The 26,956-nt window shown below is 41.6% G+C and overlaps 1 protein-coding gene across 1 annotated transcript in view; it reads right to left on the reverse strand.

Annotated features, from left to right (window-relative positions):
- Positions 1-700: 700 nt before the first annotated feature.
- P2RX3 (purinergic receptor P2X 3) overlaps positions 701-26,956 on the reverse strand; it is an 87,602-nt gene continuing 61,346 nt past the window's right edge. The window contains 4 exon segments of the mRNA XM_044299620.1: positions 701-912; positions 6,285-6,393; positions 7,364-7,441; positions 13,678-13,743. Of these exon segments, the coding sequence (XP_044155555.1) occupies positions 701-912; positions 6,285-6,393; positions 7,364-7,441; positions 13,678-13,743 (465 nt within the window).

The following is a 26,956-nucleotide window of genomic DNA, read 5'->3' on the forward strand; positions in this document are numbered from 1 at the left end:
GTTTTTTTTCACAGCTCCATAGAAATGAATGGGACCTTCGCTAAACTGTGAAAAATGACGGAACAGACGCGGATGCACACAACGGTCGCGTGCATGAGGACCTTACTCTGAGGAGACCAGAGCAAGAGTGTCATCACCAAGGAGCAGGGGCGGATTGGGAACTTAAAGTGGCCCTGGAAAAAAACTAAAAGTGGCCCCATGTTATAGGTGGGTCCAATATTGACAGAAGGCGGGACAAAACAAGTAGTCGGGGCCAACAGAAATAGGCAGGGTCTGCAATACTGTAGTGCAGCACAGAATACCACCCCAGCAGAACCAAATACCACAGGGCAGTGCAAAATACTTCTGCCCCGACCATAGTATTCAACTGTATCACAGTTGAGTTCAGGAGGGCACCTGTGTCCGTTGAGCAGTAGATCATTATGTACCTGGCCTTCAGGCGATCAAGAGGGCTTGAGTGACCCCCTGGGCATCAGCCCACCGGGAAATTTCCCTGTAGGGTCTATGGCCAAACCACCCCTGCTAAGGAGGTATAGCACAAGCCAAAAGGATAGCTGAGTTGCCTGTTGCCACTTTAAGGGACAGTGTACCTAATTAACCTGTTGCCTCTAACTAAGCCTGTATCCTCATCGATTGATTAAGCCTGCTGCCTATCAAAAGACTGTTGTAACCAGTACAGGTTGTAACCACCCTGCATGTTTCAAGTAAAGTTCACCTTGTTTAAATTAAGAGTGTGTCCTTCTGCCATCCTACGGTGAGCCAAAAACATCCTTTCTGTAAGATCTAAGATGTAAGACACTCCCATGTCAGCGTCCTTCTCTTTTGGACATGCTTGAAGCTGTAAATGAGTTCCATCCAGCACTGAATAATACAACTGATGCAATCTTGAGGATATAGTAACTCTTCTCAAGGCTAAAATGGAAAATAACAAAGGATTTTAAGAATCAATGGAATGTGGATCATCAGAATTATTTCCTCTGGTAAGATCAAGGAAACCCAGTCTGACATTGTTAATAGAGATTTCTTTTTGCAAGCACTATTTCTGATCATCGGGAAGCTTTGCAGCATACTAGGCTTTTCTATTACACAAACTCACCCTAGCACTGAGCACTATAGCGGAAGCATCTGTCAGTCACCTGAGTAGTCATTCAAAGTTACCTACAGTGGACCATACCAAAAATAATCATCTGTTGCATGACAAACTTTATTTGACCAGAGTAATAAATATTCGCCATATTCTAATCCCCATAACTTTTTTATAGGTATGTCTATGGAGCTGTGTGAGGGCAAGATGTAGTTTTTATTAATACTGTTTTGTGGTGTGTATGACTTTTTGATCATACAAACAACTGGTTTGTCCTCTGAAGAAGCTGCTGGCGACTTAATCCCAGATTTTCAGACCTTAGGTAATGATTGTGACCAGCAGGTAGCAGTGATGCAGTATCATCCTCATGAAGAGACCTTTGGGAGGAACTAGAGCCAAGGGGAGGTGAGTCCTGCATGCTTTGTTGTATGCAGATGTGGCAGGCGCTGTATATGGGAGCAAGTAGGATGGTGCCCATGTATGTACACACACATGCAAGGCCCTGTTACACAGATGACTTTACAAACAACAATAGATATATCAATATAAGAAGCATTTAATGCCGCCAAGTTTTACAACTGCACATTTAACTCCAATCAATGATAAACCTTTAAAGCCTTGGGATAAAGAGGTTTTTTTATTACTTTATCAACATTTTACATTGTACCCTTTAATCCCCACCCGTTCCATACACATTTAGGTAAATATAAGGGTGTTGTATCCTGCAGTTCTGTCATGGGTTTTTAAGAATTTTAGCAAAATTATTGCTAATACACCCCAAATTTGGGAGAATAATCACAGCAAAACAAAATCAATTTAATTGCAATGTGGATATGGCCCCATTTACCTTTTATATACTTGTAAGCTAGTCAATCAGGATCGTACCTCTGCCTTAAGGGAAGCACATAATTATATAATACATTCTAGCTCTGAACCAATGAATGGCTCCATTTATTTCATGGGAAGGGATCACTGGAGTTCCTACATGTTGCTCACATGTAGGATTGAGCACAATAAAGAAAAAAATGTGCAGCACCCCCTAGGTGTCAGGATCCTATTTCAGGTGCATCTGCGTACCTCTATAGCACGTCACTGGCCACATGTGCTCCGTGAGTGCGTGCACAACATACAGTACAGTGCAAATATTTTAGGCAGGTATATAAAAATGCAGCATAGTAAGAATGCTTAAAGAAATACAAGTGTTAATAGTTTCAATGTAAATTTATCCTGCAGCAAGATGACTCCAAACATACAGCCAATGTCATTAAAAACTATTTTCAGTGTAAAGAACAAGGAGTCCTGGAAGTAATTATATGGGCCGCCCAGAGCCCTGATCTCAACATCATCCAGTCTGTCTGGGATTACAGAAAGATGCAGGAGGATTTGAGCAAGCCTGCATCCATAGAAGATCTGTGGTTAGTTCTAGATGTTTGTAACAACCTCCCTGCTGAGGTCCTTCAAAAACTGTTTGTAAGTGTACCTAGAAGAATTAATGAAAGCAAGAGTTGGTCACAGCAAATATTGACCAGATTTGCACTTCTATTTTGATCATTTAATTTGCATTTCGCTAGTTGGAAAAATAAACTATTAACACTTCTACTATTGAAAGCATTCTTACTCTGCAGCATGCTTCCCACACCTGCCTAAACTTGTACAGCACTGTATAACCCCCGTGCAGCCAGATTTCCTTTGTAGAGTACCACCATGCTCAGGATTGGTGAGGACTGTAGGAACTGGCGGAGGTGAGTACCTGCATGTCTAGTCTGGGGTTTCCATATAACACAGGGCTGGTGTGATGTCTGTATAAAGGGCTTATGATTTGTTAAAGTTAAGTCTGGTCTGGAATCTGTATAAAGGGATAGGTTGGTCTGGAGTCTGTATAAAGGGGGTCTGTAGAAGGGCTGTTCTGGTAAGTATAAAGGGTGTTTTGGTCTGGGATCTGTATACAACAGGGTCTGGAGTGTGATATGCATTCATTTTTGGGTGCATTGAAGGGAGTCATATGTACTAGTCATAATTTAAATGGTGTAGGTTGTGGCTATGTCCTATATGCATGGTTGGGGCATAAGGCTAAAAAAATCTGTGCAATGCTCATATCATTTAGCAAAATTTCTCAAGTATGCCACATTTACTTGCCCCTCCTTCTTTCATGAAGAATACTTACCTTTCCTAGGCTACAGTCTCTCCCTAGCTATGTTGCCCTCCTCCACATGTGCGGGAGACAGCATCCCTGTATGATGCTGCCACCTGCTGGCAGAATAAATGATGTCTCTTACAGCTTGCTGAGTATGGTACCCAACTGGAGGAGAGAAGCCTGGCGGGCTACCAATTAACCATTAATGTACCATATTTTCAAATTATTTAATTTTATTTTAAAAAAATATTGTAATGATAGACATGTTCACTACACACATACAGACAGACATAACTTCAGTATACTGGATACTGCTGAAAAATCTATAACATCTCCATTTGTCATTTACAGTCTTGGTGTCTTTGCATGTGGCAGAAGGACCCTCAGGCACCAGGCCCTGGAGTGGGCTTCTCTACACCCCCTAAAGGTATAAGCCTTATCCATCTAATGCTGATGGAAACACATTAACCAAAGTAATAGTGAGATATATGTTTGGGTTATGCTTTTATTATGAACATGTTATTATGTAGCTCATAATAACATGTAGCACATGATGCTCCTACCTCAGGAAATTAATGAGAAAATCACCTTCAGGTTGTCTAGCTTATACTGATTGGTCTGCCTAGCTCATACTTAGGTTCCATGGAATACCAGAGAAGATCCTGTGGGCACATTATCCCTCCATACACATTGTCGTTATTATTGCATGCACAGGATAGTTTATCAATATGGTCTAATTTGTTGTTCGTGAAAGGACCCTACTGGCAAGTGATTGGCTCCAAAGTCATCTTCAAATTGAGTTGTCTTCTGCTGGATCATTAGGGATATGTTGCAAGAGGAAGCTATTTTTGTGTCAGTATCTAACCCCACCAGAGGGTAACCTGGTGCTATGAACAGGAATGTTGGCTGGGGTGAGGTTGCCAGTCTGGGCTAGGGCAACGAAATGATTCTTTTTTACCCTATATAATCCTAGTTACGACTATGAATCTTCCAGTAAATAACACAGGGTTGACACAGGGATAATCTATGTTTTAGACCAAATTCGAAGGGGATATCTTCAGGCTGTTCACCCTGTACACACTTGTTTGGATTCTTGTGAGTAGCTTTTTTGGTCTGTAAAACAGTTCCTCCAGATGGAATATTTTTAATCACATGTGGGAGATAACAGGACTTCTGACCAGTATAATGTTGTCTTGACTTTACATGTAAGACATGGATGTAACAGTTTTGAATGAAAATTTAAAAGTGGACTCTTCCTCCTAGGGGCCTGTTTTTTTTTTTTTTTCCTCCTGAGGTCTCCACGAATTTAAGAATATAATTAGACCTTTTATCTAATCATAGAACATTCGTCGAAATGCATGTCCAGACTCCATTTATTTCATATATGTACCACAGAATGGAATAAAATATGCCGATGTGGCAGACTCTGCAACGTATCCACTGATGCAAATCAAATAGACATGCACCTGAGAATTTACAGCCTACAGGCCTTAAGCCACGTGCAAACAATGAACTGTATCAGAGACTCCTTATCTACAGCCACAACATGTAGTATAGATACCACAGAATACAAGGAAATAATGCATGTATTAAAGGGGTCATCCAAGCATAGCCACTGGTAGCATATTGCTAGGACATGCCACCAATGTCTGATTGGTGGGTGTTTTACTACTGGTTTCCACTAACTGCTAGAATCTAGTGGCAATGGTGCTAGGTAAGCGCTGTGTCCAGGGGCGACCGTGGAAACTAAAGTGACCCTGGAAAAAACCCTAAAAGTGGCCCCATGCTGTAGGAGGGTCTAAGTTGCAGGAGCAGGGAAACACACCACTGAGTTCAGGTTGGCAGCTGTGCCCGCTGGCCAGGTGCATAAGTGGCTGATGCTCCTCCACTAATTAATGCTGAGTGCATCGGATCATTATGTACTTAGCTGGTGACCAAGAGGAGGGCTTGGGTGGCACTTTGGGCATTGGCCCACCAAGAAATTTCCCTGGGGTTCCCTGGCGGTGTATGGCCAGTCCGCCCATGGCTGTGCCACTTCATATTTTTTTGGCTCTGCTTTTCTTTATTTGGAGGCTGCATTTTTGGCTGATTATAGTCAATCGCCAGTCATACAGTTGCCAGCAAAAAGGAAAGTGGAGCAGAAAGGAGATGAATGCTGTCCTAGCTCTACTAATGCTTCTTTGTTGAGGGGATTACAGTAGTTGAACACTCATCGATTAGATACCGGTTGCAAATTTGTTCGATATGCCACCAAGTCTTCCATTCTAGTGATCAACAGGGGATGCAGCAAATAAAAAGCCAATCCCAACTGATCAGACATTGGGAGACTATCCTATCAATAATTCTCCACTGACTATGCTGGAACAACTACTTTAAGTTTACATTTAGGTTAAGGAAATTAATAGGATACCTGAAATCAGAAAGAAATAATAAGTAGAATACTATTTACATGTCAAAAAAAGAGGTAGAGTCTAGGGTTGTATGTTTCATACTTGTCAGTTAAACTGATAATCCCATACTGTGCTTCACAATAATGAAGATTTTGCTGTCTGACCCGTATCCTCTCCTATATACATGGACAAAAGTGACAGAAGAAGTGCTTGGTAAGCAATACTTGAGATATTGAGATATTGAGGACATTATTTGAGAGCTCAAGGGGTCAACTATGGTTAATTCTATTTTGATTTAAGTGGGATCAACATAATCTACAGGAGAACCTGACAACAACCGTTCACTTTCCCTACAGTGCCACCACAGGAGTAATGAAGTATTACACAGTGCCTACTGAAATCAGTTGGCTATTCCTGTAGACCATGTACAGACTTGATCTTCCAGAGAGAAAGACAGCCTTAATACAAATAGCTAACTGATGCGCGAGGGAGTACCCTCTATTAACTTACACTGCCTAACAAGGAATGTTAAAAATTAGTCTATACAGGCAGCCGATTTAAGTGATCATCACAAGAAATATAACATACAATAGAAGAAGATATCTAGAATACAAGAGGCAGAACTTTACATAAAAGCACAGGAAGCCAATGAAGATGCTGGTGCAGGCCTATAAACCTATTGAGAAAGCCCCAGAGTCTGTAGATCTTTTCTCATCTCCACGGCCAGTTAGAGTCTGGTCACTTTTGAACATATGCCTGCCAAATGCAGGGGTGGTATCTGAAATCTAAAAGAAAAGCAAGAAAGGTATGTACAAGGATAAAACATAAAATAATTTACACCATTGCCAAAATCCCCCTATTGGCTCAGTATATATTGTATGACTCTGCACATTAGCTTACAAAGTTCTCAATTGAATTTCCAAAAATGCATTGCATTATAGGAGCTCAGCTTAGCTAACAAAGGTGTCTCTGTAACTAAGGCCTCCTGCACACAAACTTTTTTTTACGTTTACGGGCCGTTTTTTTGCGTTCCGTATACGGTGCGCATACAGAACCATTCATTTCAATGGTTTTGCAAAAAAACGGAATGTCCTCCATATGCATTCCGTTTCCGTATTTCCATTTTTCCAATCCGTTGAAAGATAGAACATGTCCTATTATTGCCCGCAAATCACGTTCCGTGGCACCATTCAAGTCAATGGGTCCGCAAAAAAAATGGAACACATACAGAAATGCATCTGTATGTTTTCCGTATCCGTTCCGTTTTTGCGGAACCATCTATTGAAAATGTTATGCCCAGACCAATTTTTTCTATGTAATTACTGTATACTGTGTATGCCATACAGAAAAACGGAACGGAAACGGAAACACGATAAAAAACCGAACAACGGATCCGTTTAAAACGGACCGCAAAACACTGAAAAAGCCATACGGTCGTGTGCAGAAGACCTAAGTTTTAACCAGCAGAATGCTTAATGTGGCTGCGAATGGTCTGTAAAGGACTAAAAGCTGACATTAGTCACATCAGAAAGTCGTGAAACAAATTTCTCCAGAAGATTAAATTGAGTTGCTTAGTGACTATACATGGCCACTACACAGATGTTGCCAAGGTCCACTTCAGAGTCTACCCACATAAAATAAGGGAAATCTAACGTTCCATCATAGTCAAACTCATCCCAGACACAGAACATTCTACAACACAGCAAGTCAAGAAGAGGAGAAGGGAAAATGTTGCTATCTGACGAAGTAACATACCTCCTCAAACTTCCTTGCTTTGTACTGGTCTGCTCCTTTAAGGAAGTTTAGCAAAATGATATCACAGAGAACAGTGCCCTGTAAGAGGAAACAACCACACAAAATAATGATTAAACATTAGTACACAATGCAACATTACAGTAAAACTGATAATAGTGCAAACTAGATTGCCTACAATTTATACTGAAATGTTGCACATAGTAAGCTATAGCTCTAAACTCAAGCAAGGGCAGGTGTTACTATCTGTATACTCTGATCTACATGTCTACTACAGGCCAAAGAGGTGCAGAAATTTCATGTCTGATTATTTTTTGTTTAATATGTTATTGCAAAGTCAATTTGTTATTGTCTTTTCTATCACCTTTATGTTTTACATGAAGATCAAATATTGATATGTTCAAAAATAAACAAAGTTTACGAGTGTGTATAGAAGGGTTATTTTTTGCTCATTTCTACTACTTCTAAATTTCTTAGGTCACATTCACATCACCGTTTTGTTTTCCATTCTTCTGATCCATCAGAAGAACAGAAATGGGTCAGTTCCAGTTTCTCCTGTCCAAAGTAAAAGATCTCTGATGAAAAAGGATGAAAAATGAGCACAATTGATGCTCAAAATTACGGATCTGGTTATTTATTTTTATTTTTTCATTTTTATGTTCTTCTGATGGATTAAAAGGAGAAAACAAAGCGGTGATGTGAACGTGGCCTAGCTTACATACAGCTTTAAGGCCGAATTCCAGATGTATTTGCTAATGCTACACTTGCACACAATATGCACCTATTAAGCAATATTCTGGAAAATTCTGTACTCCCTGCATATCACAGAGGGTAAGCTCCTGTAGAGGGAAAGGGTATATTGCAAATATATGTATATGTGTCTTTTAATATATACATATATATATTGGCCCTGCATGGCCAGTATGGGCCCAGGTCTGTGTGTGTGTATATGTATATATATATGGATATGTGTGTATGCCCTTATATTGCACACATCTGTATGTGTGTGTATATGGGCTTAACATAGCTTTCATTTTATTGTATAAATAGGCAAAGTCATCACTAGATGACTCACGCCTATTTATGAATATGATTTATTCGTATTATCCAAAATATCAATAATTAATATTTCCCTTAACATTGGCGAGCCAGGCCCACTGCTAGGAATTTGTATCTGTGTTTGGTTTTGGTGAGGAAAATCGCTTACACTGTGAACTAGTCAGGTGGGAGGGACATGGTCAGTGGATTCTGAGCGTCCAGTGCCTGATAGTTCGGACAGGTAGAGCGGTTTTCTCAATCAGAACTAAACACTAGGCAATTTCTACAGCAGAGAACCTAAAATCTTTTTGATTTTTGTGTATTAATGAATTTCTGATTGCCTTGCATGCCCACCGTTGGCGCTTATCTGATCATAAGAAATCCGGCTGGTCGGATAAGGCATTGCGGATATTAAAGGACCTCCTCCGCGCAGCACACAAAGGATGAAGAAGGACAGCACCAAGGAAGATGGCCTCTCATCAAAACATGAGTATGTTTAACCCCATCCTCCCCAACACTTACAAGATAGCAGAAATGCTGTGGTCCGATTTGTTAGCACAAATCCGCAACATTTATTATCATATTGTGCAGGATGTAATATATTTTTTTCAGTGATCTGTATTATACTGGGGACTGGGACGGACAGACAACATTGGTGTAATGGATTCTGTAGGCCTCCACAAGACAGGATGACAGGGGGAAATCAGCCTGAGTACACATCAGCAGACCGGGATACAGTACCATCAATAACAAGATGGTGTTTTGTCCACAGCTTCCCTCGGATATCCTAACCTAGTAGGATGGCCATCCTTATCTGTTTGTGCAGAGGGATCTGAAGCAGGGGAAGGTAGGGTGTTCAGACACCAGTGTTAGGATAACGAGGGGTCCTGTGAGATGAAGGGCAGTCCAATACCTTTCTCTACTCATGGGTATTGGTGCTGGTGTAAGACAATTAACTGCACCGTGAGGGGAGAATTCCCCCAGGAGCGCCTGGTATTTTTTTCTGTCATAGATATGTTCACTATGGAGCAGAGGAAAAACCCAGATGACGCCACAGAAGAGACTAGCTATCCGCCCTGATACTCTTGTGAGGCTCCAGAGGATCCCACTGGATTTTGTCAGTCAAGCGACCTTTATTTAGAGGTTTTCAAGAGATGGAGAACTGTGCCACAATCCAGCGGGAGCATTATCTCAGGCTCTGGAGAAAGACTTCAAGATGTTTGGGTGGAAGAGCTCATTCAGCTACAATCTCTTCTTTCACCCAGTGAAAGTTCTTCTGGTTCTGGTCATCATCATCTACATGGGACTGTGCATCGGAGGGTCAAGGGAGCTGCTGACCAGTTACACCAGAACCAGACGGAACTTTACAAACTTACTTGTAGGAGGCTCAGGACATAACGCCCACAAAGTCCTGAAGCCAGGTACCTCATGGACATTTGTATATATGAAACCAAAGTTGAGTTGTTTGGAAGAAACACACAACACTATGTGTGGAGAAAAAGAGGCACAGCACACCAACATCAAAACCTCATCCCAACTGTGAAGTATGGTGGTGGAGGCATCATGGTTTCGGGCTGCTTTGCTGTCTCAGGGCCTGGACGGATGGCTATCATCGAAGGAAAAATGAATTCCCAAGTTTATCAAGACATTTTGCAGGAGAACTTAAGGCCATCTGTCCACCAGCTGAAGCTCAACAGAAGATGGGTTTTGCAACAGGACAACGACCCAAAGAATAGAAGTAAATCAACAACAGAATGGCTTAACCAGAAGAAAATACGCCTTCTGGAGTGGCCCAGTCAGAGTCCTGACCTCAACCCAAGTGAGATGCTGTGGCATGACCTCAAGAAAGCGATTCACACCAGACATCCCAAGAATATTTCTGAACTGAAACAGTTCTATAAAGAGGAATGGTCCAGAATTACGTTTGGTTGAAATTATTGCTGCCAAAGCAGATTTAACCAGTTATAAAATCCAAGGGTTCACATACTTTTTCCACCTGAACTGTGAATGTTTACATGATGTGTTCAATAAAAACATGGAAACATTTAATTATTTGTGTGTTATTAGTTTAAGCAGGCTGTGATTGTCTATTGTTGTGACTTAGAAGGCCCTGCATGGCCTGTATGGGCCCAGGTCTCTGTGTGTGTATATGTATATATATGGAAATGTGAGTATGCCCCTTATATTGCACATATCTGTATGTGTGTGTATATGGGGTTATATTAGGGGATTTCTATATATGGATGTATGAATGCCCCAGTTATTACATGCATCTACAGGGAGTGCAGAATTATTAGGCAAATTAGTATTTTGACCACATCATCCTCTTTATGCATGTTGTCTTACTCCAAGCTGTATAGGCTCGAAAGCCTACTACCAATTAAGCATATTAGGTGATGTGCATCTCTGTAATGAGAAGGGGTGTGGTCTAATGACATCAACACCCTATATCAGGTGTGCATAATTATTAGACAACTTCCTTTCCTTTGGCAAAATGGGTCAAAAGAAGGACTTGACAGGCTCAGAAAAGTCAAAAATAGTGAAATATCTTGCAGAGGGATGCAGCACTCTTAAAATTGCAAAGCTTCTGAAGCGTGATCATCGAACAATCAAGCGTTTCATTCAAAATAGTCAACAGGGTCGCAAGAAGCGTGTGGAAAAACCAAGGCGCAAAATAACTGCCCATGAACTGAGAAAAGTCAAGCGTGCAGCTGCCAAGATGCCACTTGCCACTGTCATGGTCTTACCTTCTTGCCGTCCTCCTTTGTTTGACATGTGCTGGCGGCCATCTTGGTTTCTGGGTTTCTTGTAGCCTCCCACCCTGCGGCTTCTCCTTCCCACTGGGAGGAGCTGGATGCCTAGCTCATATATATAGGAGGTCTGTGGCTTCAGTTCCTTGCTTGGTCCTCCTGTGTTCACATGCTTCTAAGACTGCTGCTGCTTCTGGTTCCTGATCCTGGCCTCGTCTGACTACCCCGCTGGTTCCTGATCCTGGCTTCGTCTGACTACCCTGCTGGTTCCTGATCCAGGCTTCGTCTGACTACCCTTCTGGTTCCTGACCTCTGGCTACGCAAGACCCTGCTTCGGTTTAGCCATCCGTTTGGACTTTTGCTTACAGCTTGATTTCAATAAAGCCTTCTTATTAACACTTATCTCTTGTTGTACGTCTGGTTCATGGTTCCATGACAGCCACCAGTTTGGCCATATTTCAGAGCTGCAACATCACTGGAGTGCCCAAAAGCACAAGGTGTGCAATACTCAGAGACATGGCCAAGGTAAGAAAGACTGAAAGACAACCACCACTGAATAAGACACACAAGCTGAAACGTCAAGACTGGGCCAAGAAATATCTCAAGACTGATTTTTCTAATGGTTTATGAACTGATGAAATGAGAGTGAGTCTTGATGGGCCAGATGGATGGGCCCGTGGCTGGATTGGTAAAGGGCAGAGAGCTCCAGTCCGACTCAGACGCCAGCAAGGTGGAGGTGGAGTACTGGTTTGGGCTGGTATCATCAAAGATGAGCTTGTGGGGCCTTTTCGGGTTGAGGATGGAGTCAAGCTCAACTCCCAGTCCTACTGCCAGTTTCTAGAAGACACCTTCTTCAAGCAGTGGTACAGGAAGAAGTCTGCATCCTTCAAGAAAAACATGATTTTCATGCAGGACAATGCTCCATCACACCCGTCCAAGTACTCCACAGCGTGGCTGGCAAGAAAGGGTATAAAAGAAGAAAATCTAATGACATGGCCTCCTTGTTCACCTGATCTGAACCCCATTGAGAACCTGTGGTCCATCATCAAATGTGAGATTTACAAGGAGGGAAAACAGTACACCTCTCTGAACAGTGTCTGGGAGGCTGTGGTTGCTGCTGCACGCAATGTTGATGGTGAACAGATCAAAACACTGACAGAATCCATGGATGGCAGGCTTTTGAGTGTCCTTGCAAAGAAAGGTGGCTATATTGGTCACTGATTTGTTTTTGTTTTGTTTTTGAATGTCAGAAATGTATATTTGTGAATGTTGAGATGTTATATTGGTTTCACTGGTAAAAATAAATAATTGAAATGGGTATATATCTTTTTTTTGTTAAGTTGCCTAATAATTATGCACAGTAATAGTCACCTGCACACACAGATATCCCCCTAAAATAGCTAAAACTGAAAACAAACTAAAAACTACTTCCAAAAATATTCAGCTTTGATATTAATAAGTTTTTTGGGTTCATTGAGAACATGGTTGTTGTTCAATAATAAAATTAATCCTCAAAAATACAACTTGCCTAATAATTCTGCACTCCCTGTATATATACGTCCATGGCTGTCCCCCAATTATATATTGTTATATATAGATGTGTGTATGCCCCTTATATTATATATATATATATATATATATATATATATATATATATAATATAGACCTAAATGCGGCCAGAGTCACCCTTGCAGTGCCACATTTTGTCTTACCCCTTGTACCCCGTAGGGACAGTGAGTAGCCAGGCGGGTGGGTTGCTGGTATTAATATATGTATGAGTGTAATGTATATATAGTGTGTGGGGTGGAATTGGGAATTGACTTGTGTAGTGTAGTTAGGTTTGGATTGTTATAGTGGGATTATGTATATTACTGTGTGCTGCTATAAATATATATATCTATTCCATTGATATAGCTATATAATTATAAGCAATTATTAGACTGTAGACGTGTAGTGTGTTAATAAATACCTTTTATTTAAGCACAGCATATAGTCTTTTTGTTGTATTAGGCGCCGCAGCAATAGCCGCATGTAGTTCAGTATAGAGTAAGGCAATTGAGCAAATTGTAAGCCTTATTTTAGGTATAAATAGGCAGAGTCATCACTAGACGACTTACGCCTATTTCTGAATATTAATTATTGGTATTATCTAAAATATCAATAATTAATACCTCCCTTAACATTGGCGAGCCAGCCAGGAGGCAGGATAGATAGGCGGAGTCACAGTAGATGATTGTATGCCTATTTATTAATATTATTGAGATTACCCTAAATTTCAATTATTAATATTTCCCTTAACAGCTCCAATTAAGACTTCATTTCCACACACTACCATATCTGTTTGTTTTCCACCATCTTGGGCATTGCCAAGAGCTTACCAAGACTGATCCTTTATATGCTTTTATATGTTGTAACTGCTGCTGTATCTGTGCAAGTCTTTATTACTGCTATTATTCAGTAAATCATTTATTCACACAGCCATTGTTTAAGCCTATTTATTCCCATACATACATATAAAATAAAACTCACCACACCAACTGACGTAAAGGCTGCCACAATATTAATAAGGGTTGGAATAATATTGAATTTCCCAGCCTGGAGAAAAGAAAAGAACTAAAAACATAAGGTCTGAATGTGGTAAAAAATGTCAAATACAGTTACACAATATATTCTAGGATGCCAATATTAACCCTTTCAGGACCAAGCCATTTATCACCTTTCTGCCCAGGTCATTTTTTTAATCAAATGTGTCACTTTATGTGGTTATAACTCTTAAACGCTTTAACTTATCCAGGCCATTCTGAGATTGTTTTCTTGTCACATATTGTACTTCAGGACAGTGGTAAAATTGAGTCAAAAAAATTAATTTTTATTTATACCAAAAATTACAAATTTACCACAAATGTGGAAATATTAGCAAATTTCCAAATTTCAATTTCTCAACTTTTATAATAGATAGTAATAACTCAAAAAATTGTTACTACTTTACATTCCCCATATGTCTACTTCATGTTTGGATAATTTCATGAATCCCATTTTATTTTTTGGGGACGTTAGAAGGGTTAGAAGTATAGAAGCAAAATCGCACTTTTTGATGACCAGTTCAGGTCTGAAGTCACTTTATAAAGCTTACATAATAGAAACCACCCCAAAATTACCCCATTTTAGAAACTACACTCCACAAGGTATTCAAAACTGATTTTACAAACTTTGTTAACCCTTTAGGTGTTCCACAAGAATTAATGGAAAATGGAGATGAAATTTCACTTTTTGGGCAGATTTTCCATTTTAATCCATTTTTTCCACTAACAAAGCAAGGGCTAACAGCCAAACAAAACTCAATATTTATTGCTCTGATTCTGTAGTTTACAGAAACACTCCATATGTGGTTGTAAACTGCTGTACGGGCACATGGCATTGCGCAGAAGGAAAGGAATGCCATATGATTTTTGGAAAGCAGATTTCACTGGGATAATTTTAAGCTGCCATGTCACATTTAAAGACCCCCTGATGCACCCCTAGAGTAGAAACTCCAAAAAAGTTACCCCATTTTAGAAACTGCATCCCTCAAGGTAATGAAAACTGATTTTATAAACTTTGTTAACCCTTTAGGTGTTCCACAAGAATTAATGCAAAATGGAGATGAAATTTCTGAATTTAACTTTTTGGGCAGATTTTCGATTTAAATAAAAAAATTCCACTAACAAAGCAAGGGTTAACAGCCAAACAAAACTCAATATTTATTGCCCTGATTCTGTAGTTCACAGAAACACCCCATATGTGGTCGGAAACTGCTGTACGGGCACATGACATTGCGCAGAAGTAAAGGAACGCCATATGGTTTTTCGAAGGAAGATTTCACTGGGATAATTTTAAGCTGCCATGTGACATTTGAAGATCCCCTGATGCACCCCTAGAGAAGAAACTCCCCAAAAATTACCCAATTTTGGAAACTACGGGATAAGGTTGCAGTTTTGTTGGTACTATTTTAGGGTACCAATGATTTTTGATGGCTCTATATTACACTTTTTGTGAGGCAAGATAACAAAAAATTGTTGTTTTGGCACAGTTTTTATTTTTTGTTATTTACAATGTTCATCTGACAGGTTAGATCATGTGGTATTTTTATAGAGCAGGTTGTTACGGAAGCAGAGATACCTAATACGGTATGTATACTTTTTTTTTATTTTATTTATGTTTTACACAATAACAGCATTTTTGAATTTAAAAAAATTATGTTTCAGTGTCTCCATATTCTGAGAGCCCTATTTTATTTTATTTTTTGGGCGATTGTCTTAGGGAGCATATCATTTTTTGCGGGGTGAGATGACGGTTTGATTGGTACTATTTTGGGGTGCACATGACTTTTTCATTGCTTGGTATTGCACTTTTTGTGATGTAATATGGCAAAAAATTGCTTTTTTGACACAGTTTTTTTTATTTTTTATTACGGTGTTCACCTGAGGGGTTAGGTCATGTGATATTTTTATAGAGCAGGTTGTTATAGACATGGCAAAACCTAATATGTATACATTTTTTTATGTAAGTTTTACACAATGATATCATTTTTTAAACAAAAAAAATCATGTTTTAGTGTCTCCATAGTCTGAGAGCAAAAGTTTTTTCAGTTTTTGGGCGATTGTAGGGTATCATTTTTGTGGAATGAGATGACGGTTTGATTGGCACTATTTTGGGGTGCGTAAGACTTTTTGATCACACAAAATGGCTTTTTTGACACAGTTCTTATGGTATTTTTTACGTTGCTCATCTGAGGGGTTAGGTCATGTGATATTTTTATAGAGGAGGTCTTTATGGACGTGGCAATACATAATATGTATACTCTATTATATTTATGTAAGTTTTGCACAATTATATTTTTAAAACAAAAATAAATCATGTTTTAGTGTCTCCATAGTCTGAGAGCCATAGTTTTTTCAGTTTTTGGGCGATTGTCTTAGGTAGGGGCTCGTTTTTTGAGGTGATGAGGGATGAGGTGATGGTTAGATTGGTACTATTTTAGGGGTCATATGCCTTTTTGATCGCTTGGTATTGCACTTTTAGTGATGTAAGGTGACAAAAAAAGTTATTTTTTTAGCACAGTTTTTATGAAAAATCTTTTACGGTATTCACCTGAGGGGTTACGGATACGGATGCGGCGATACCTAATGTCTTTTTTCCCTATTTTTTATTTTAAAAAATGTACTTATTATGTTTTTTTACTTGAAACTTAATTTTTTTTTCTTTTACTTTTTTTTTTTTTTACTTAATTGTTTTGTTCCACTCTAGGACTTAAAATTTTAGGGTCTTATCCCCTTTACAATGCATCACAATACTTCTATATTGTGATGCATTAGCTGTAAGTGTATTACACACTGTAACACACTTACAGCCTGCTTGCCTGTGAGATCCAGGGGACTGGATCTCACAGGATCTCCCGGAAGGAAGTCACGATGCCTAAGGAATGCATCGGGCTGCCTTCCCTGCCATTGGGCCCCCGTCACAGCAGTGTGGGGACCCGATGGCTGCTTCCTCCCTGCACCACGGACATCGCACGTGCTGTGTTCAACGCTAAATGCGGCTTTGCATGCGTTTATGCGCCAGCATCAGTGATTTCACCGATGCTGGAGCATACAACAGGGGTCCGGCAATTAGTGACTGCCGGACCCCTGCCGCGGATCGGGCGGGCGCAGCTCCTGCACCACCCGCCCAATCAGTGCGCCGTATATGCGCTATATGCACTGGGTGTTAAGTGACATCCAATTGTGCCGTACATGTACAGCGCTGGGCGTTAAGGGCTTAAAGGTTTTCTGTCTTCATAGACAACCCATTTAACCTCTTAAGGACCAAGCTAATTTTGGCCTAAAGGACCAATATAATTTTTTCTGATTCTGTCAGCTAAAACTTTTTTATTTTTAAAGCCACTAATCAATTTGATGCCTTTTATTCAAACATAGAAACATAAAATGACATCAGAAGAAGGCCACAAAGTCTTAGAACAAGACCACAAAATCTTAGATCTAATTTGCTTACTACTTATCTTAGGATAGACGTGTGTTTAAATTCACTTACTGTCAATTTGCGAACCACATCTGCTGGTAGTCTGTTCCAAGCCTCAACTACTCTTTTGGTGTAAAAATATTTCCTGGCATTGGTAATGATTAGTGTTGAGCAAATCAAAGTGCACAAAGTGGACTGCGTTTCGAATTTTAGGGAAAATACGATTTGTCGCAATACCGAATTTCCTCGTGCTTTGTGGAAGCAAATCGAATTTCCCTAAATGGAGGTAAAAAAAATGTAAAAAAATCATACAAACCGGATTCCCAAAAAGTTGGGACACTAAACAAATTGTGAATAAAAACTGAATGCAATGATGTGGAGATGGCAAATGTCAATATTTTATTCGTAATAGAACGTAGATGACAGATCAAACATTTAATCCGAGTAAATGTATCATTTTACAGGAAAAATACGTTGATTCAAATTTTCACGGTGTCAACAAATCCCAAAAAAGTTGGGACAAGTAGCAATAAGAGGCTGGAAAAAGTAAATTTGAGCATAATGAAGAGCTGGAAGACCAATTAACACTAATTAGGTCAATTGGCAACATGATTGGGTATAAAAAGAGCTTCTCAGAGTGGCAGTGTCTCTCAGAAGCCAAGATGGGTAGAGGATCACCAATTCCCACAATGTTGCACAGAAAGATAGTGGAGCAATATCAGAAAGGTGTTACCCAGCGAAAAATTGCAAAGACTTTGCATCTATCATCATCAACTGTGCATAACATCATCCGAAGATTCAGAGAATCTGGAACAATCTCTGTGCGTAAGGGTCAAGGCCGTAAAACCATACTGGATGCCCAAGATTTCCGGGTCCTTAAACGACACTGCACCACAAACAGGAATGCTACTGTAAAGGAAATCACAGAATGGGCTCAGGAATACTTCCAGAAACCATTGTCAGTGAACACAATCCACCGTGCCATCCACCGTTGCCAGCTGAAACTCTACAGTGCAAAGAAGAAGCCATTTCTAAGCAAGATCCACAAGTTCAGGCGTTTTCACTGGGCCAGGGATCATTTAAAATGGAGTGTGGCAAAATGGAAGACTGTTCTGTGGTCAGACGAGTCACGATTCGAAGTTCTTTTTGGAAATCTGGGACGCCATGTCATCCGGACCAAAGAGGACAAGGACAACCCAAGTTGTTATCAACGCTCAGTTCAGAAGCCTGCATCTCTGATGGTATAGGGTTGCATGAGTGCGTGTGGCATGGGCAGCTTGCATGTCTGGAAAGGCACCATCAATGCAGAAAAATATATTCAGGTTCTAGAACAACATATGCTCCCATCCAGACGTCATCTCTTTCAGGGAAGACCCTGCATTTTTCAACAAGATAATGCCAGACCACATTCTGCATCAATCACAACATCATGGCTGCGTAGGAGAAGGATCCAGGTACTGAAATGGCCAGTCTGCAGTCCAGATCTTTCACCTAAAGAGAACATTTGGCGCATCATAAAGAGGAAGGTGCAACAAAGAAGGCCCAAGACGATTGAACAGTTAGAGGCCTGTATTAGACAAGAATGGGAGAGCATTCCTATTTCAAAACTTGAGAAACTGGTCTCCTCGGTCCCCAGACGTCTGTTGAGTGTTGTAAGAAGAAGGGGAGATGCCACACAGTGGTGAAAATGGCCTTGTCATAACTTTTTGGGGATTTGTTGACACCATGAAATTCTGATTCAACATATTTTTCCCTTAAAATTGTACATTTTCTCAGTTGAAACTTTTGTTCCGTGATTTATGTTCTATTCTGAATAAAATATTAGAAGTTGGCACCTCCACATCATTGCATTCAGTTTTTATTCACGATTTGTATAGTGTCCCAATTTTTTTGGAATCCGGTTTGTACTTACCTCATCAATTTGATTGCGATGAGCCGGCCACCACCAACTTGATTGAAGATCTCGCACAAAATCCCATGTGCAGTGACGCATGACATCCGCACGGGCCAAGCAATATTTCATGCTAGACCTTCAATCAAAATGGAGGCCGCCATCTCTCCGCAATTAAATGGATGAGGTAAGTATGATTTCATTTTTTTTTTTATACTGTGTTATTACTGTCAGATGCCATAATCAGCTATGAACACGGCATCTAAGGGGTACAATGACGGGGTGCGGTGCAATGGCACCCACAACTTACAAAGCAATTTGTCATGAAGCAAATTTTTTTGTAAAATTCGGCAAAGCAGCCAAATAAAATTTTACAATACTTCGCTTATCAGTAGTCATGATCTACCACATTTTAGATTATGGCCCCTTGTTCTTGTGCTGGGTTGTATTTTTATTTTCTTATTTCCTTCCTGAAACTTATATATGCCTTTTAACATATTGAAAAGGTTTGATCATGTCCCCACTTTCCCTTCATTTCTCAAGGCTACACAGATTAAGGGGGTCATTTATGGTGAGAAGTATGCCACCTTTTGGTGTACTTTTGTTGCAGATTCGGTCGCAAAGGGGATTTGTGGTCAAATCTGCAACTTTTCTCTGCTCATGCTGTGGCGAAACCAACTTCGCCACTGGGTTTTGGAGGGGCCTGGCTGCTAGCCTCTTGGCCCAGGATTATGGCCCATACTATCTTTGAAGGAGAAGACAGACCGGCCGCACAGCTTAAATCTGTGGAACTGTTTTGGACAGGAAAGCCATGCTTGCGGCCGGCCAAATGTGACTTCCATGGAATTCAGGAACCCCTGCTTGGATCTGGGTGATTTTTAGATATGTTGTTCACCCAGATCAGAGCTGTCCATGGATGTATACATTATGGGGATATGTGGGGTTTTGGGGTGTTTTCTGTGTTTTGGGGAAAAATGTGTGTTTTCTGTCTGTGAGTGATTAAGTTAGCCCATTACGTTTGGTAATTGTATTTTGTTGATTGCGTTACAGACAGAGGGAAGGGGATTTTGTGTACAATTGCTGGGAACGTTTTAATACTGTAAATGCATGTGACTGGCTATTTTTACAAAACCCTGTGGGTGGTAACCTTGTTGGAAGATGTGTATAAATCAATGCTTGTGTGTTCAAATAAAGAGAGTTCCTGTTTTACCCTTTACCAAGTTGAGGCTGGTGTTTGGGTAACTGATCGACACTGGGGGATTGCTATACGCTGAAGATTTGCTATACTCCCCTGGCATAACTACTAGCTCTTGTAAGAGCTGTTCCTGCTTTCTGGTTTTAGGAGAGGTTCACCCACTGGAGCCTGGAGCCTTGTCGTAGGTCCAGGGTGGGTAGGAGACGGTGAGACCTCAACCAAGCTTCGGAGGTTTGTGGGGTCTGCAGTGCGTACGGTGTCAAGTGGAGTGCTTGGAGTCCTCGGAAAGCACTAGGAGCATCTATCGACGGAGGTACCCGGTCGGGGTGCCAGGAGATCCGTTACATTGGTGGCAAGCAGTGGGATGGCTTTCTAGTGAGAGGAGAAGCAGCGCGGAGACAACGTTTGTGGATTTTACAATTGAGGGCAACGCTAGTATCCGTACAGCGCCCCTGGCTACAGCAATATGGATGCCGTTGGTTCCTGCACAGCATTCCATGAAGAAGATCACCCGGATTACAGGGATGCCGAGCGGAAAGCCGTATGGCACCAGGCCCTGGAGGACGTGCAGCGTCGGAGGGGTGAGAGTCTTCCCAGTGAGGAGCAGAGATTACAAATGTGATTGGCGCTGCGACTACCTCTACTGGGAGAGCAACCATTGATGGAGTGGGTGTCAGAGCTTGAGACGCTGGTATGGCAGGAAACGTGGCTGGATGACGCTTACCAAACACTATGGTGGGACACATTACGACAGTCTCCATGGATGGAGGAGTACGCCAAGCCCAAAGGTGAGGAATATAATGGTCCTGGTTTATTGTGGGAGTCTTTTGAAGACATTGACTTTGGGAGCACAGAAGAGTCTAGATTTTGGGACATTACTGACTACAGAGGGGACTTGCACAATTGGCCTACAACTAGTGGGGTGAGGGCAGATCTAACCTTTCTGGTCCAAAGGGAGTGGGAACTGGAGCAAGATTATCAACAGTTGTTTCGCTCCATTCAAGCCCAGCGCAAGATACAAGACAGTTGGATGCCAGGCCCAGACCTGCAGCCCTACACCTGGCAAGTCACAGCTGAGGTATCCCCTACTTCCTCACCAACTGTGGAGGTAGGGGACTTCATAGACTGGTACTGGGAGGAACCCCAGTCGCAGGTGGAGATGGGACCGTAGTCACTCCACCGGCCCAACAGGGTGGCTGGGCAGGCGGCCCAGATCCCTAACTGCCACTGGGAGTACAGGGAGAGGAGATTGTCGGTCTCTCATCTCTGCAACAACCAGAATCACTGGTAGTGGAGACAGTCGGTCTCACTACCCAGCGGCAGTATACTCTACCGGGAGAGGAGACAGTCGGTCTCTCTTCCCAGCGGCAGGTAGCATCCCAGGGGGAGGATTTGGTCGGTCCCTCACCCCTGAAACAACCAGCTACAGAGGTAGGGGACCTCATAGACTGGTCCTGGGGGGAAACCCATATGGCAGGTGGAGATGGGACCGAGATCTCTCCACCGGCCCTACAGGGATGCTGGGCAGTCGGCCCAGATCCCCAACGGCAGCCGGAGTTTCAGGGAGTAGGGACAGTTGGTCCTGCTCCCCAGCGGCAGTGTACTTTGAAGGTACAACCGGTCTCTCTCCCCAACCACAGGGGGACAGCACCCCTAACTCCAATGATGCAGATGGGACCGCCGTCTCTGCACCAGGCCTACTCGCAGTCTAGGGAATAAGATCAATGAACTTGAGGCTATAATGGCATCTGAGAATATAGATGTAGTGGCTGTTACTGAGACGTGGTTGAAGGGGAGTAATGACTGGGATATATCAATACCAGGGTTCATTCTATACAGGAAAGACAGAGAAGGCAAGAAGGGGGAGGGGTGGCCCTGTACGTGAAAGATAGCATAAAATCTAATTTGATACAAGTTAGCGAGAACAATTTAGAGTCAGTTTGGGTTACCTTGCAGCTTGATAATCATAAGGTAACTCGTGTAGGTGTGATATATAGACCACCTATCCAAAGTATTAGATGATCTACTAGTTGAGGAAATAGCTAAAATGACATTGAAGGGGGAAGTTATCCTTATGGGAGACTTCAATCTTCCAGATGTAAACTGGAAAACCAAAATAGCTAGTTCTGCCAGGAGTACAGATATTCTAAATTCCATACTGGGATTATCTCTACAGCAAGTAGTGGAGGAGCCAACCCGGAAGGAGGCCATTTTAGATTTAGTATTCACAAATGGGAATTTGGTATCTGATATTACTGTAGGGGAAGGCTTGGGATCTAGTGATCACCAGTCAGTGTGGTTTACTATAAGTACAGTGACTGAGTCACACCACACAAAAACAAAAGTTTTAGATTTTAGAAAAACTGACTTTTCTAAAATTAGATTAGTGGTATACGAGTCCCTATCAGACTGGAACAGTTTAATTGGAGTCCAGGAGAAATGGGACTACTTAAAAGTGGCACTATTGAAGGCAACAGAAAATTGCATTAGGCTTGTCAGTAAAAGCAAAAAAAGGAAGAGACCACTGTGGTACTCTGCAGAAGTGGCCAAAATCATTAAAAACAAAAAGATAGCAATTTAGGAATTATAAAAACAAAACAAAAACGAGGATGACAGACAAATTTATAAGATTAGGCAGAGAGAGGCCAAACAAGTTATAAGAGCTTCTAAAGCACAGGCAGAAGAGAAATTAGCTCAGTCAGGGAAAAAAGGCGATAAGGCATTCTTCAGATACATAAATGAAAAAAGGAAACTAAAACAAGGAATTACCAAATAAAAAACTAAAGAAGGAAGGTATATGGAAGAAGATAAAGAACTAGATGACTGCCTCAATGAATACTTCTGTTCCGTTTTTACAAAGGAAAATGAAGGAGAAGGACCTCAGTTAGGAAAGAAGACTAATGAATCTTTTGACGCATGTGTCTTTACAGAGGAAGAGGTTCTAAGTCAACTGTCTAAAATTAATACAAATAAGTCACAGGGGCCTGATGGGATACACCCAAAGCTATTAAAAGAGCTCAGCAGTGAACTAGCAAAACCATTAACAGATTTATTTAACCAATCACTGGCAACAGGAGTCGTCCCAGAAGATTGGAAATTAGCAAATGTTGTGCCCATTCACAAGAAAGGTAGTAGGGAGGAATCGGGCAACTATAGGCCAATAAGCCTGACATCAATAGTGGGGAAATTAATGGAAACCATACTTAAGGAGAGGATTGTGGACCATCTAAAATCCCATGGATTGAAAGATGAAAAACAGCATGGGTTTACTTCAGGGAGATCATGTCAAACTAATCTTATTGATTTTTTTTGATTAGGTGACTAAAATAATAGATGGAGGAGGTGCAGTAGACATTGCTTATCTAGACTTTAGTAAGGCTTTTGATACTGTCTCACATAGAAGGCTTTTCAATAAAGTGCAGTCATTGGGCTTGGACTCCCATATTGTTGAATGGATTAGGCAGTGGCTGAGGGACAGGTAACAGAGGGTTGTAGTCAATGGAGTATATTCAGATCAAGGTCTTTTTACCAGTGGGGTACCTCAGGGATCTGTTCTGGGACCCATATTGTTTAATATTTTTATCAGCGAAATTGCAGAAGGCCTCAATGGTAAGGTGTGTCTTTTTGCTGATGATACAAAGATTTGTAACAGGGTTGATGTTCCTGGAGGAATACACCAAATGGAAAAGGACTTAGGAAAACTAGAGGAATGGTCAAAAATCTGGCACCTAAAATTTAATGTTGATAAGTGCAAGATAATGCACCTGGGACGTAAAAACCCAAGAGCAGAATATAAAATCAGTGATACAGTCCTAACCTCAGTATCTGAGGAAAGGGATTTAGGGATTATTATTTCAGAAGACTTAAAGGTAGGCAGACAATGTCACAGAGCAGCAGGAAATGCAAGCAGAATGCTTGGGTGTATAACAAGAGGAATTACCAGTAGAAAGAGGGAGGTGCTCATGCCGCTCTACAGAGCACTAGTGAGACCTCATTTGGAGTATTGTACGCAGTACTGGAGACCATATCTCCAGAAGGATATTGATACTTTGGAGAGAGTTCAGAGAAGAGCTACTAAACTGGTACATGGATTGCAGGATAAAACTTACCAGGAAAGATTAAAGGACCTTAACATGTATAGCTTGGAAGAAAGACGAGACAGAGGGGATATGATAGAAACTTTTAAATACATAAAGGGAATCAACAAGGTAAAAGAGGAAAGAATATTTAAAAGAAGAAAAACTGCTACAAGAGGACATAGTTTTAAATTAGAGGGGCAAAGGTTTAAAAGTAATATCAGGAAGTATTACTTTACTGAGAGAGTAGTGGATGCATGGAATAGCCTTCCTGCAGCTGCAAATACAGTGGAGGAGTTTAAGCATGCATGGGATAGGCATAAGGCCATCCTTCATATAAGATAGGGCCAGGGGCTATCCATAGTATTTAGTATATTGGGCAGACTAGATGGGCCAAATGGTTCTCATCTGCCGACACATTCTATGTTTCTATGTTACTGTCACCACCAGACATCTGAGAAGCTCTGACAGATGCCTTTCAGAACCTTCTCCTTGAGCTTCCTTTGTTTTGCTTTCAGTTCCTCATCTCGTTAGCCTCTCTCAGCTGTCATGTAGTGGGACTGATTGCATCCCTTTAAATTCCTCCCCATAGTGCATCAGTGTGCGGTTTATATTTCTTCCTGGAGTGTGTGTGCATGCTGATCCTACTCCCCAGTCTTCTACAAGATAAGTGTTGTGCATTAATTTGTGTTTTTTCTGTTTGCTGGATCCCAGGTGACCCTGACTCCCTCTGTATCTAGTGTAGGGAGCCGGTGGTCGTGTCCCCTCACTATTATAGGGTGTTCAGGTGTTATACAGTCGAGGTACGAGGATATGCGATCATCTACCATTGGGACTATCGCATAGGCTGAGCAGTAAGGGAGAGAGCCAGGTCTGATGCAGGGGTCTCCCTTTTGTTCCTTAGTTTTGGATCCAGTGAGTCGTATATTCATTTTGTGTTGTCTTGTTTCCTGTACACCTTCCGTGACATTATAAACCGCCAAAACCGTCTCAAGCATGGATCCGGTTTCACTTTTGACTGAATGCTTGCAGGGTCTTTCATTGGAGGTAGCAGATCTCTGTAAGACTCTTTCTCAGTTTCAAGTGACCGGTTCAGCTTGCGTTCATGAAGTTTGTTCTGAGCCTAAGATCTCGCTCCCGGATACGTTTTCCGGGGGTAGTGAGAATTTTGCGTTTTAGAGAGGCTTGCAAACTCCATTTTCGCCTTCTTCCCCATTCCTCTGGTGATGAGGAACGGAGGGTGGGGATCATTATATCGCTGCTCAGGGATAACGCTCAGTCCTGGGCCTTTTCGCTGCCGGTGGGGGCACGGCCCCTCCGTTCAGTGGATGAATTCTTTTTAGCCCTGGGTCAGATATATGATGATCCGGATCGTATTGCTTTGGCTGAGTCTAGACTACGTCTTTTATGCCAGGGTAAACAATCCGCAGAGATATACTGCTCAGAATTTCGGAGATGGGCAGCTGATACTGGTTGGAATGATGCTGCACTCCGAAGTCAATTTTGCCATGGTCTTTCAGAGGGATTGAAAGATGCATTTGCCTTTCATGAGAGGCCTACCTCCTTGGACTCTGCCATGTCTCGGGCCGTTCGTATTGACAGGCGTCTTAGAGAGAGAGGAGAGATCACTCCTTCCTGTCATACTCAATCCCAGGACAGTGCAGCGGTCTCATTCTGTGCGCAGGGGTCTCAGTCGCTATCAACCCCTTCTGAGCAGGAGCCCAGGTTGATTGCCTCTGACAATAGAAGATTCAGCCCGCATGGGAAGGTTTGTTTTTGTTGTGGAGGTATAAATCATTTGGCAAATGTTTGTCCCTCTGGGAGATTCAGGCTGTTTTTTGGGAGTAATAAAGAAACAAAAAGGAAAAAATCCTTTAAAAATGTTCCATCTGTTAACATTGGCAGGGTTGAGGCGGAAATTGAAGGTTTTCCGTTTGCTTGTAGTTCCCGTTTTGTCCTGCCTGCCAGGGTTGCGCTAGAGAGCAAGAACATTTTTTGTGAGATTTTTGTAGATAGTGGAGCAGCTGTCAATCTCATTGATAATCAATTTGCGATAACTCATGGTTTCCAGGTATGCACTTTGGGAAAGGATATTCCTGTTTTTGCTACTGATTCCGCTCCACTTTCTCAGAAATCATTAAAGGGCATAGTTCACAATATCCGTTTAATTGTGAGTGATGCTCATGTTGAGGATGTGTCATGTTTCGTCCTCAGCGGATTGCCTACTCCTCTAGTGTTGGGGCTACCCTGGCTCACTAAACATAACCCCACCATTGATTGGCAAGCAAGGCAAATAAATGGTTGGAGTGACTTTTGCAGAGAGACTTGCCTCACGACATCTGTTTCTGAGGTTTCTACTAAGACTGTACCATCTTTTCTCTCTGAATTTTCGGATGTCTTCTCTGAGAGTGGAGTTCAGGATTTGCCCCCGCACAGGGAGTACGATTGCCCTATTAATCTCATCCCAGGCGCCAAGCTGCCTAAATCTCGTTTATACAATCTCTCTCAACCTGAAAGGGTCGCTATGCGTGCTTATATCTCTGAGAGTCTGAGAAAAGGACACATACGACCCTCGAAGTCACCTGTTGCCGCTGTTTTTTTCTTTGTTAAGCTGAACATGACCCTTATCCGCTTCCTCTGATCCCGGAC

This window comes from Bufo gargarizans, chromosome 6 (genome assembly GCF_014858855.1).
Source record: "Bufo gargarizans isolate SCDJY-AF-19 chromosome 6, ASM1485885v1, whole genome shotgun sequence".
Taxonomy (NCBI): domain Eukaryota; kingdom Metazoa; phylum Chordata; class Amphibia; order Anura; family Bufonidae; genus Bufo; species Bufo gargarizans.